The sequence below is a fragment of the Wyeomyia smithii genome, chromosome 3 (assembly GCF_029784165.1).
Source record: "Wyeomyia smithii strain HCP4-BCI-WySm-NY-G18 chromosome 3, ASM2978416v1, whole genome shotgun sequence".
NCBI classification, from domain to species: Eukaryota; Metazoa; Arthropoda; class Insecta; order Diptera; family Culicidae; genus Wyeomyia; species Wyeomyia smithii.
Window position 1 is genome coordinate 237301671 of NC_073696.1, and position 13968 is coordinate 237315638.

The 13968-nt window shown below is 35.8% G+C and overlaps 1 protein-coding gene across 2 annotated transcripts in view; it reads right to left on the minus strand.

Annotated features, from left to right (window-relative positions):
* Positions 1–13968, minus strand: part of LOC129733086 (tyrosine-protein phosphatase non-receptor type 9) — a 117779-nt gene that overhangs the window by 75745 nt on the left and 28066 nt on the right. The window contains exon 1 of one of the 2 annotated variants that reach the window (XM_055694655.1): positions 4360–5412. The exons of the other annotated variant lie outside the window; for it this stretch is intronic. Within the exon in view, the coding sequence (XP_055550630.1) occupies positions 4360–4416 (57 nt within the window). The 5' untranslated portion in view covers positions 4417–5412. Of the gene's footprint in view, positions 1–4359; positions 5413–13968 lie in introns of those variants that run through there. 2 annotated transcript variants of the gene reach the window in all.

Genomic DNA, 13968 nt, shown 5'->3' on the forward strand with positions numbered 1-13968 from the left:
TTTGAAGTAATCGATTGGAAAATAATCTATGCATCTGTTGAAACTTACATTCCGACTCCTGATTGGTCGCTTAATACTTGCTTTCCCTAGCACGGTCGACAGAATTATATTTCAATCAAACCATCAAATTTTCAATGAGAACAGCTTTCCGAAGTGTTATCAGAAAAGTGCCCTTTTTCCAGTGATGGAACAGTGATGCCACATATGCAGATTTATCTGTATTTATACAGATTATTTACGTATTTTTCACACAGATATCTGCATACACAGATTACAGATTTTTTGAAAACTATACAGATTTAAAGAGATTTTTTGGTTTCCACAAGGTTGCCTATCAAACTTCTTGATATTGTTGCAAAACAATAATGAGCATAAATGCCGTTTCCGTGAAACATTAATTTGTATTGTGCCGTGTCAAATAAATGTTGTGTGAACAAAAAAAACATAAATGCTGTTCAGCCTTTTGGAGATTTATTATAAATGACTCACCGGAATTATGTTAAACAAGCTATTTCGCGTTTTTTTTTTTTCAATAAGGATATGTTCAGTACATATGCAGATTTTTATACAGATATTTTGAAATCTTACCAAGATGGCAAGATTTCCTGATCCTCAAAATGCAGATGAAAATGTGGCATCACTGCTTTGGAGGACAAATTAAATACTTTTGATTGAAGAGTTTATAGTTTCTAATTATTTCGTTACACTTCATTCAAAATATTGGAACGCTTTCACGAAAGCGGTTGTAAATTCGACTTCATCTTCATGTCTCAGCACGAACTGAATTTTTATTTCTTTCAGCAATGTGCAACACCACCCAACAGCAGCGTAATAAAATGTTACGTAACTAATTGCGATACCTTTTGTTATCTGTTTCCATACGACACTAAAACGCATCATTAGGCCTTCAAAATTGTAATTATGCAAACTGTACTATTGAAAGTGGTCGAATCCTAGTTGAAACTCAGTGATTACTTTCCCTACCACGGTCGACAGAAATGTATACCTAGTTAACCGGGAATGCACTATTTGGGCTTTTTAAGAAACTGCTTCTTCTCAAATCAATCATTACACTAGTGGATAGCTACTAGGACGGTCCTAATTAACGGGCATCAGTAGCGACAGCGGCAGCAAGTACCAACAGTAGTAGTGGTAGAAGCGTTAGCAGTAGAGCAGTGGAGAAATGAAACACAGATTTTATATAAGAGATTGAGTTTTATTAGAGAAAATTGAATTCAACGTTTTTCAAGATATTTTTTATGCATTCCAATAATTACAAATCGAAAAGTGATAATAATAATTATTTTCGTAAATGCATCCGTTTTCAAGTTATTTTGAATTTATGGTGAGAAAATTGGAACAAACACTAAATTATACACAAAAAATTAAAATATCTAAACTTGACAATATTCCAAAGCTATTGATAGAAACTGCTGGATGGAGAAGGTTGATATACATTTTTAATCAAAAGTTAATATTTTTTTTTATTTACAACATCAAATTCCAATGGCGCAGTGCAATTTTAATAGTAATTTCGTATCATAAAGCTCTTGGCCACGAACATTCTATGTGCATTTGTTTTTGAGATATTTCAGTATTTCATAATGTTTGGATAATTTCAATTATCAAAAAATGTTTTTTGTGAGTTATTAATAGTTGTTCAGTGACAACCACAAATTTATTGAAATATACGATTGATAATTCAGATGTTATGGTTATGTTCACATTCACGGAGATTCATCAAATCTCTTTGAAGTAAAACGTCCAGGAAAAAAAGTAACATTAAGTCGTTTAACGTTTTGTGCTAATTTTCGCTTCCGTAATACTTTTGAGTGTATATGTGTTATATGTAGAAGTCGTAATATGTTAATAGCGCAAAGGTTATACTTTCAGTTTATTCTGGATGCAATTAATCTAAAAATGATTGATTTTTGTAATGTTTGAAAAATTTGTGAGAAAATTACAGATTTTCTTGAAACCCAGCAGATTGCAAACAACACCAGGTTGGCGAAAAAGTTTTCAAAATTATTTTCTCTAATACTCCCTGTCATACTCTAGAAATAAAATTTATTTTCCCTGATATTTTTTAAACCTGTTTGTTTTATTTTCCTCTGAGCAAAATTGCCCCAAATGCGGGGGGCAATTCCCCCCCCCCCCCCTTGGGAATACGCAAAAATTTAATCGACTATTGTTGATTTGAATGAAAATTTGCACACGTGTTTTGCTTTGCAAACTGAGCATTTTTCACAGATAGAGATAATTTTTAGACCCATGTGTAATTTTCTAAAAGGGCGTATGCATTTTGACATAGGTTCTATTCGAAGCATGGCAGCTTAGAAACCGTCAGTTGTATAGAAAGGCTGTCTCATTCTCAGTTGTAAAAATAGTTGTTGAAAATAAACACTAAACTTCAATTGAAAAAAAGATAATTTTTTTTAATTAATTTTGAATAAACTTGAAGTTATTACGCAACTTGCAGGATGGAGAAATGAGAATCAAATTTTCATAGAAGATTAATTTTTTTAAACTCAATATAATTTGAATTATTTTAACCTTTTTTGCGGTGTATATTTTTTATGAGGCAACATTAATTTCCTACAACTAATTCTCAAACAGTTTTTATATACAACTAGCTGAATGTACCCGGCCTTGCTCGTGTAAAAATTTCTGCTTTTTTATAATTTTCTATATTTTCATATTTTTTTTCCAGCCCGAGCATTCCAAATAATATTTCTATTTTAGTTATAAACTTGCTTATATACCACCTTTTTCGTTGATTCACAATCGATGCGTAGGCATTCCAATTGGGTCGAGTGAATTCAAAAATTCATAAGAACTCGTACTTTAGTGAATTCAAACTCGTTTTTCTCTTAATCTGTGCATGCTAGAATAATTCTTCCAGCATCTTTGGATTCAGAAGACGTTACTCTAGAAATATAGAGCTTGAAAATTGAAGAGCCAAGTTGAAACCAACTGTGGGAGACTGAGAAAATCAGGTTTCCATGAAAATATGTACTTTAGTGAATTTAAACTGGTTTTTCTCAAAATGTTTGCATGCTAAAATAAATATTTCATCACGTATGGATTCAGGAGACCTCACCGCAAAAATGTAGAGCTTAAAATTTGAAAACGGTTTTGTTGTTTGAATTTTTATAAAAATACGTAGTTTTGTGATTTTGTACTAAAATAATTTGGAAACTCCAAAGTTCACTCTTACATACCATATTTCATCCACCTGACATGATTTGATACATGGAGCAATTGATACGTATGAAAATTACTAGTGTTTGCTCAATCTGTTTGAAAAATTTAAAAAAAACACAGACATATTTGCGTCTCACAAAAACGGAGAGGGGTCCAGAGGGGTGGCACCTTTACCAAAACTTAGAGCAACTATTCCCCTTGAATAAAAGTTCCAGTGCTGAGAACGAGCATTTTCAAAAAACAAGTTCCGTCCCGGGTCTTTACAGGTTCATAAAAATCAAACAGCAGGAAAATCAAAATTTTCCATCGCAGATTAGTAAAATGGTTATAATTAGTATCATGAATAATTTTTGCAATTTATTAACTTAGTCGTAATCGGTTTACAGGTTCCAAAAGAAGTTCCGGTTTAATTCAAACGGGAACATGAAGCCACTAAAACACCTGTTCATGTTTCAACGTTAACTTCACTCTAAAATTCATTCGTCAGCATCTTGTTGTTTAATAATCAACTGCTTGAAAGTTGTGAGAAACTGATAAACAGTTTTGTTTTAGGAAAAGAAAACACAATATAGCAATTATGTTTGGTTTATTGCTCAACTGCAGAGAAGATTGAGACGAAGACAGGATAGCGGGTATGCATACAAAAACTGATCAGAAACTACATCAGTTAAAAAATCCAACGCTGTAGGATGTAAGATGAATAAATCTCCATTACAACCGCTTTGCAACGTATTACAAATTATGCTGTTGAAAGCGCTAAAAAAACGTATTGCATCGTCAGTAAATGATTGACGTGACCATCGAAATATTAGCAAATGAAAAGGCTGAATTGAATTCGGTGTAGGCTTCTACGACAACAACTTCGAAGCTGCGAAAAACATTCAAGGCATCATTACCGTTCTTGGGCGGTTGATTATTTCGCTGAGATTGAGACAAACAAATTTGATCATTTGTTGGAAACGACAACAAATGATTGAGCCCAGAGAAAAAGTTCATTACATTCCGTGGTTACGTATCCAAGTGAGATGAAGGCCAAACGGCATTCGCAATCCGAGTACGTACTGTGCGAAGGCAACGCATTCTTACAGCGAAAAGCCACCACCATGGCGTAAATCTGGTTACGACCCTGGAAATTATAATTATCGCGCAGCATACCTTTAGTGCCCAGAGAAGCACGATATCCATCACAGTAATTTTATCCTTTTTCTTCATGATTTATTCTCCGGTGATTGCACTAATATCCGATACAGGATATTACCAACGTTTTCTTTTCGTTTCTCTCGGCCACTTGCAGTAATGTTGATTTTGAGGCACAGACAAAACAAGAACCACAAGCAAATCTTCCACTTTGCGGTTATCCTACCCTACGGCCATCATAATGATACCACCGCTCTATAAAGCTTCTTCCCATGCACCGTGCGCGCACTCTTCCGAGATCTCAATTCTGCGTAATCACATATTGCTTCATATCACACCGTGTATACAAATGATTTTTTTCTTCTGCTTTTTTTTTTCAAGAGTAGAACTGAACTGCACAGCCCACAATCCAACTCTGTGCTCTTTAACAGCATATCATTCGAAGCATTCACGAAGACTTCCACGGGATCTGCTGTGAACCACATCCATTATTTGAGAAAGGCCTATCATATTTTCCACATCGCACCCACTTGAACCTCGGCGACCTTCTCCAGCGGCGAGCTGCGGTTGGCAGGTTAACAAGAAGTCACCGCTATTTATTCTCGACGTGAACTTATCTCGTTTCGGCTCACATACACACTCTTCAAAGCGACAAGTAATGGGACGGCAAGTATCATTCAACTAGTGGCGGTAGATTATTCACCATTCCCTCACTCAGAAAACAAACAACGGCGACGACTGTCAACGAAACTGTTCCAGTCAGTAGCGTAGTAGCGAAACCAACGACAACGGAAGCACATGCAGACTCACTTACACAAACTTAGCCCGTTGGTCCCCACCGGGATAAGCTAACAGCGGAAGTTGATCTGCACTCCGGGCGCAAAAAACGGTCCCGAAGAAACTGTCGCAAGTAAAATGGCACGTTACGACCAATGACCTACAGACCGAGACCGACCGACTCGTTGCGGGCGCCAAAGAACTGTCTCTTGGTTTCAGCCGACGACGAATGAACGGACGCGCTTTCTTTTTTTTCTTCTCCTGACGAGCCTTCAACGCTATTGTATGCACCGGCGGTTCGTGCGCAACACTGCACTCGACGGCTGCAGCATCCCAACTCCGGCCCAAGACTCGAAAACTCACACGTCAGTGGCTGCGACTGGTAGAGGCTGGCTGCTAGCCGCCTGCTTCAATGTTTCAATGAAGATTGAACTTCAACTCCGTCGCAGCAATAGTGACGACGCACGCGAGTAACTGCACCGAGGGACCTGAAACCAAGTACCCGCGCGCTCTCCAAGCAGCAGCGCAGCAACTACACGCGACTCTCCCACCAGCAGCAGTCGGCTGCCACCCGGCTCCGTTAGTCAACTTTTTTTTTGTTTCTTCAATGATAATTTCTTGTTTCTGCTTCATTTTTACTGTGTGCCTTCTTTCGCTTTTCTTTATGTTGATGACGATGATGATATACGATCAGCGGAAAAGGAGAAGAAAACGCACAAAAAATAGTACCTCGTCGGAGGGGTCGATCCATCCAGCAGGGTGCGATGATCGTGCGTTCGGGACATATTGAGATCATCATAGTAGAACAATATTGGATTGCACACTGGAAGCATGCTCGCACGGGATGTCTAGAAAACAACTCTCAGATACAATTCTTGTTTGAAAAGCAGATAACTTTTGAAATACTACAAGGTATACAAATTAGCCTTATCTGAAACGGTTCAAGCGTATTGTTATTGTTAAATGAGCACCAAGAATTATTCCTAATGCATCTAAACCAGATTTAATTCTATTGAAAAATACAGATCCAACCATATCTCTCAAATCCAACAATGCTACTTTATCATAATAAATGGTTTTGTTTTTTTTTTAACTCTAACTCAAATTTATTATATGAATCTTATTCTGAAAATAATTTCGAATAGTTACATAGGCTCACTAATAGGAAAACATTAGAAGATATGTCAAACAAAATTATCAACAAGTTCCAGCAAAAAATCGTATCAATCAATTACAACAAGGTTAAAATTCAAAAAGCTTCATTTTTGTTTTTTGCTTGACAAGTTTTTTCATAGGTATATTATTTGTTGAAATAGAAAAAAAAAAACAATTTTAACAATGTTGAAATGTAAAAAAAGATTCTGAATAAATCTAATTTAATGAACAAAAAATACACAAGCATTCGCCGGCTCAGTCGATATTATGCCGGCCACGATTATTTAGTGGATATCGAAGATAAAATGAAACAAATATAACTTAATGGTAACCATATTAATGAGATAAATCTTCAATCAACATCAGCAGTAGTATTGCAGTTTCTTCTTGATTGCACGCGAAAAGTTGTCGTGTACCGCGCGCTGCAAGGAGAAACCTTGTGCTCTGCTCCACATATACAGCACGGTACTGTTGCTTCTACCAGCATGTTTTCTTTCAAGACATCAGTTTTTATTACGCTTCAACAGCAAGTTTAAAATTTGTTAAAAAAGGGTTGTTTTAAACTTTTTGAAACATCTTTACCTTCGAGACATGAATTTACTCTAAGTTCATGGAAGCAAACATGATCCTCGCTTCAGTTTTGTTGTTAAAAGTCCCTGTATAACTACTTTCAACCCTTAAATGCGGGTGTTTCTTCATCCAATATTGGTTTATTTGTGTTTTTCAACTTTGAAGTAGTTGGCGTTAGGTTGTTTTCTCTTTGCTTTTACGATTTTACGGACTTGCAAAAAAGTTTGACGCTGTTTTCTTCCTCAGCACTTCATATACTGCTAACTGTATATCGTGAGCAGCACATTTTACTCTAATAAGATGCGGTTGTACGATGACTAAAAGAACATCAACTTAATCGGCGAAAGATTTTATCATCAGCCAATTCGAATAATTTTTTCCACACTAGACAATATTGAAAAGTGAGGTCTATTGAAAAAAATGATTATGTATAATAGAAAAAAATAGTTTTAGGTTTAGGTTTTCTGAACAGAAACAAGCAAACAAATTTTGAACAAGAACGGTAAATTGGAGAATTTCACGTGAAGTTGTAAGCGTTGTCTATATCATCGGACTTTTCAATTTCCTATGCAGAATTCTCAGTTTCGTTTAATTGTAACATTTGAGCATTCCGGATCAATTTCGTCGTCTTACGAAAATTTATTCCATTATCCGTGGTCACAGGATATATCTGATCTGAGTTTAGGTTGAATAGTATTAAACCTTCTATATCAGCGAGTATATTTTCGGCAGTGTTCTTATCGTTCCGTTCCATCATGGCCAAAGTAGGCACCACCAGCTTTCCATTGCAAATATACTGGCTATTGATACATAGTACTGATTGTCCTTTTCTCGTCGCTTGATCTCTTTTAATATAAATTAGTTTTCCCTGCATCTGATGTGATCCGTTATTTAAACTATCATTCGCGTTTACACAGCACTCACGTATTTTAATTTGTTTGTTCGACTAACGTGATTCAAATGTAATGCTTACTCAATGAGCAAAAGTACTACACTCGCATACTTTTTGAAAAAAAAAGTTCATCAGGATGTTACAGTCCGTTATCTTCCTTACTAAAGAACTGATGTAGGTGTTTCGATCAATGTTGACCAAAAACTCGGCTTTCCCGGAACATCGCTTTTTTTACCGACAAGTATCCCAATATCTACTGCCTCCTTAGCATATTTAGCAACTAAATGTCGCGACAAATTGAACGTGCTACCACGATAAACGGGTTGCCCGTTTTCGCCGCATAAAACACCATTTTATCAACACTTGGTTTCCTGTGGAATCGGTCACCATTTTCTTATAAAAATTCCCTCTCTATAAAATTTCGGCTATCGGAAAAGATTTGAAGCGATTTTTTTTTGTGCGCAACACTTACTGGGCATGTCACGAAATTCAATACTTTTCACTCAATAAAAATCACCGGTTAAAAGCAAAATTGAGCGAAAACAAAGGTACAGAAAAGTGGACGCTCAGGCCTGTGCAAAACACGAGCATGGGATTGAAAAAAAAACTAATAATGAAGCTGTTTCACACAAGAAAAGGAGAGAGCTGAAGCAATAACAGAGCAATGACTATACACCCAAATCATGACGTTAGTTGGTTTGATAATCGTTGAATCAGCAAGAAATTGCTCGCTATTTGTGATTTGGTAATTCTTTGACTGTAAATAAAATAACAAAGACTTTCCTCAACTGCGACACTTTTGACAACAGATAGTAAATTGAACCAGAATCTATGCTTATATTACACAGTCCTTGATCCGATCGTGTTTCTGTATGCGATCTTCACCTTCCTTAATCTTCTCTTTCTCTCTCTTAAATCGTGTTAGATCGGAAAGGAAACAGCAGTGCAAAGAAAGAAGATGATCCATCTGCTGCTTCTTAACGCCCAAGTTCGAGAGCTGATGTGGTGAGCTGAGTTTCGCAATGACGTGAGCAATATTGAATGATGACTGCGCTACACTGGAGTCTGCGTAATGAACGATGATAATTAGCTGGCTCGCTCGCAAGTTCTCATTCGCTTCGGTAACGACTCTTCTTTCTCTCGTACGGCCGTACGATATGCGTCACTAACTGGTGTGCAGCGGTACAGCAGCGTTGCATTTCTTCAAGGCAATATCTTTTCAACAGCGTAAAAACTTAAGTACGGTTGATAGAAACTCTCCAGATTTGACGCCTCTGTAGCAAAGGGAGGAGAGCCAACACACGAGAGGCCGTTTCTACTCTACTCACACCATGCGCTCAAGTGCTGATAGCTGCTGTTGCTGCTTCCGCAATTATCATCAACTCGAGATCGACACACACTGATGATGGCTTTCAGTGCTTGGGAGAAAAGAAGAGAGTACCGTACTGGGAGCATATTCCGCCAACGCGACATGAGTTCGGTATAGATTTTTAAAATTTTACCGGACCGCTGGTTAGAGTACATATGTTGAAACATATGCAGAGTTGAATATCATAGCTTTTTGGAAAAACAATACTTTCATATTTACCGTAAAACATTTTTGGGTTCTAAAATTTGCTAAATTTGCTCTGCCAACGTAAACATCAAAGTTGTTTGGATCTAATTTCTACTCTAGATTTTTTCAATCAATTGATTAATATTGATTTATGATAAATAATTATGTTATTTCGCAAACAAAACATACAACCAATTACACGCTCAACAAAAATTCGGATTATAGCTAAGACACAATTATCTAATTTCAACACACAACATTGATGTGATATTGCCCATCCAACGTTTGCCTGCATGTTGCACATAACAAAAAACGACGAGATGTGTTATTTCTTGTTTGGTTCTCAAAACAAATCTTGATCTAGATTCCAGTGGGAAACTGAAACCAGAGAAACGCTAGAAAAGCATGACCCCTAATTAAAAATCTGTCAAGCAAAGCGGAAATTCTAACAGAAATAATTACATCACTCGGCTACTTAGTGGAGGGTGTCATAACAAGAGAAAAAAAACGAATACTCTCTACTGGATTACCGTGCGTTCTTCCGCTTCAGCTGACACAGTTTTTGAACCACGAAAATAAAACACATCTGGCAGACAAAAAAGAACGTCACATCACTCACCATATGGTCCCCGCCCGACAAAAAAAAAGTTAACAGTAAGAATGTCGTCGTATCTTTTTATGCTTAGATTTCAAACAACACTAATTATGAGGGTAATTAAGTGCGTATCTCATAAATTCCGCAAACCAATTTTAATATTGCTAAAGGCGATCACCAAAACCATGTTAGCGAAAACAAACAAAATGAATGCGACGCAATTCGAGTGAAAATGATACTTCGTTGATCACAAACTCAAGTTCAAAGAACTGTGATCTAAGTAGATTCAGCTGAAATCCTAGAAAAAATGATGCTGCAAAAATTCGCATTTCCAACAACGTGACATAGGATTTGTTCAGAAGCGACCATAGCAGGGAAATTGAAGAATATTAATTTTTCGGGCTGGCACTTTCGTACGCCTATGATACTGAGAATTACTCTGCTGCTACGCAATTTTCTAGTCAATACTTTGTCACATTTCGCTGGAATCCATCCGGTTGGTTAGTTTTTTTCGCTACCGACAAGCTTCCTGGTAAATACTGCCCCGGTAATGGAAAAACCTTCTTGGAAGAGTGAAGGTACACTATTTGTTAGGAACTTTGACTGCAATAAAGGACGCAGGGACAAACTCGGTAAACATTTTTTTCTACAAGATTGTTTGTACAATTCCAGCCTTTCTAAGAATAACGTGCTTAATTTGTGTTGTTTTTCTTTCCACTGCGACCCATAATTTATTTGACTTTTTCCGATCAGTACCTTATAAATTTACGAGGAGGCCATTAACAGCACTGTTTTAATAAAATTACTTCACGGTCTTCTTCGTCTAATTCCGTTCTATTACTTTGAATTTCGCCATACGAAATTGCCTATTTTTTCACATTATAGATATGGATATAATCCACAGTTCTACCGGTCATTAAAAGTATCGAAATGGAATTTCGTCGTGCTCAAAAAGGGCGTAAACAACGATATACCAGAATAAGTACTTCTTCGATCTACATCTGCATTGAATTGCAAGAGCTAATATAACATTCGCAGGTATCAATTCCCATAAGAGTGTGAACTGGTTAGTCAATTATTGTTTGTGTCAACATACTTTTATTTATCACCGTTATTCGGCATATCTAAAGGTTCCATCTTATCTACCAAAATTTTTTCGGCATTTTTTGACGTAGAACTCGTCCTACTCCAACAGAACGATATGCTGTGGAAAATGTAACGAGAATATGTCCTCTTAAAATGCATAATATGTTACTACCACTGAACGTATTTTAAACGTCAATATCTTGATCAAAAGATGAAGATTGCCCTGAACTTGTGGCATAATATTTGACACATTTTTTCAATAGTAAATAAAAGATGTTAAATTGAGAATCAACCATTTTTAATTCATTTCTATGTATTCTACAGCTGGGATGGTAAGGTATAGTGTAGAATTGAGCTGATATGCGCCGTTGTTCCTTTCACTAAACAGACTTGAATACTAATCTCCAATCAAATAGTGAAGTTAAGGGAGGCTGCGTAGTCGCAAGGTTACAGAGTCCGATTAGTCAAGCAAATGGTCGTGGGTTTAAATCTTAGTAGAATCAAGCCATTCGATGTCAAGAAGACCTAAGGATGGGTTTATTTTCAGGCTCCCCAACTACTTACCCTTTCTTTAGGCTGAATCCCACAATACCTTTGCGTGACTTGCTTCCAATAAAAAAAATACCTCTTATCAACAAAACTGGCCACAATGGCGCACGACGAAACATCTCCAGAGAATTATAATTGGCGATATTTGCCAGGAGGAAGGAGGCTCGGTATAGTAGAGCCAATAGTGTATTGAAGAAAGGATAAAATCACATTACACACTAGAGATGTAACAGATATCCGCATCCGCATGAAAATTGACATCTGCATCAACATCTGCATCCGTAATCACATATCCGCATCCGCATCTGCATCATACCATGCGGATATTGAAGAAAAATTCGCTTCATAAAATATTGCAGAAAAATTTTCCTTGGTGTATTTACTGCTCGCCCAAATATCTTTTGCACTGGGAAGGGGCATGGTTATGTGAAAAAAGCAAAATATAACACAAGGGATGCTACGGATATCCGCATCCGCTTCCGGAAATGCGGAACATCCGCATGAAAATTGACATCCGCATCAACATCCGCATCCGTAGTCACATATCCGCATCCGCATCCGCATCTGCAGATGTCTGAAAAATCACATCCGTAACATCCCTGTTACACACAAGCCCGAATAAAACAATAATGATAGAAGTGACATGCTACTTCTCAATAGCGGTATTTCTAATAATAGAAATACGGGATACAGCAGACACACGGGCATATTGCACAATAGATCAGCTAATCTGGTCGCAGTGAGGAAGTCCATACAGCAAAAAATAGGTTTTTTAATGATTAGTATTTTTTTTCAATTGCAAAGCACGCAATTCCACAAAAAACGGGCAACCTATTGAATCGACCATATTTGATTTAACTGAAACTTTGCATTGACGTTTCTCAAGGCAAAAGATGTCATTTTGTGCTATTGGAACACGACTCATTTTTGAGAAGCTATTGGAAAATGCTATTTTAGAGAGGTATCGGTGATTAAAAATATATTTAAGGCCAAAACGGTTTGTTTGATCGCTGTGATCTCTTCAGCAAAGTTTAAGACAATAATTTTGTCTTTTCTTTTTGTTCTTTCTTCTAAAAAATACACACTTTAAAAAAATCATTTATTTTTGAAAAAAAGTTAAAAAATAACTAGGTCTAAAAAGCTAATTTTTGAAAATTGCATTTTTTTCATAAAAACTGTACAAGTTTACCTAAACGATGCAACCGGTCCGATCATGAAGAAATCAAGAAAACAAATGTTATGATATTTGGAAAAAAAAACAACTTTTTTTTATTTTTTCGAGGGGCATATTTTTTTGGAGGGACAACTTTGTCTAAGACACTATGACAATCACTCAAACCGTTTTTGTTGCAGAAATATTTTGAATTTCCAATAGAGCACTCTATGAGGAATTTAAAATATTTTTACAGTTAAAACGGTTTGTTTCGGCATAGTTGTACATAATAATTTTATTCTTCCATAAAAAAATGTATCGCGTAAAAAAAAAAATTTTTTTCGAAAAATTATAACTTTTTTTCTGATTTTTTAATGATCGAACCGGTTGCATTGTTGAGAATATCTTTTTTAGTTTTCACAAAAAAAAAAAGATTTTCAAAAAATGAGCTTTTTTAGATAATTAGTTTTTAATTTATTTTTCAAAAAACTTTTTTTTTTTTAAATTTTTTTCTCTAAAAACAATATAATTTTTCGGGAAAGACAAAACTGTTATCTACAAATTTGTTGTGCTGGTTGATTTTAATTATGACTTATTTTTGCTTAAATTATTTATTTACCTATTTTCGAGAAGCTATATAAAAAGTCTATGCAAAAGTCGTATTGATGATTAAAAATATTTTAAGAGCCAGAACGGTTTGTTCGATCGGTGTGATGTTTTCGGTAAAGTTGCAAATAATAATTTTGTTTTTCCTTTTTTTTAATAATACACTCTAAATAAATTTCCATTTCAAGAAAAAAAATATAAAAAAAAACAAAATTATTAAAAGAAAAAAAATTATCTGAAAAAAACTTTTTTTAAAAACAATCTTTCTGTTTTCCATAAAATCTACACAAGATTACTATACGAACTAATTACATTTTATGTCTTATGACTAACATTTTAAGTTTGGTAAAGTGGGCAATGTATGCAATTTTACGAGGATGCGAAAAATGAACAAGGTGTGACTTTAACTTGAAAAAAAAAATTTCCTCATCTAGTCGGAGCTCAAACCCTCAATCTCCGATGTCTCCGGCATGATATTCTGGCCAATCAAACTACTGGGAAAGTAATCTCTCCTAAAAATAATATCGATCACCCTTTACTATTGTGTCCCGTCCCAAGAACGCCTCGACGGAATTATTTTAGAAAAAATAACATAGAATATATAATTATAAACTAAATATCTCAAAAAATCACACTCTAAGCTAATCAATAGAAGTTAACTGAACCTGGAACAACGAAAAATATCAAAA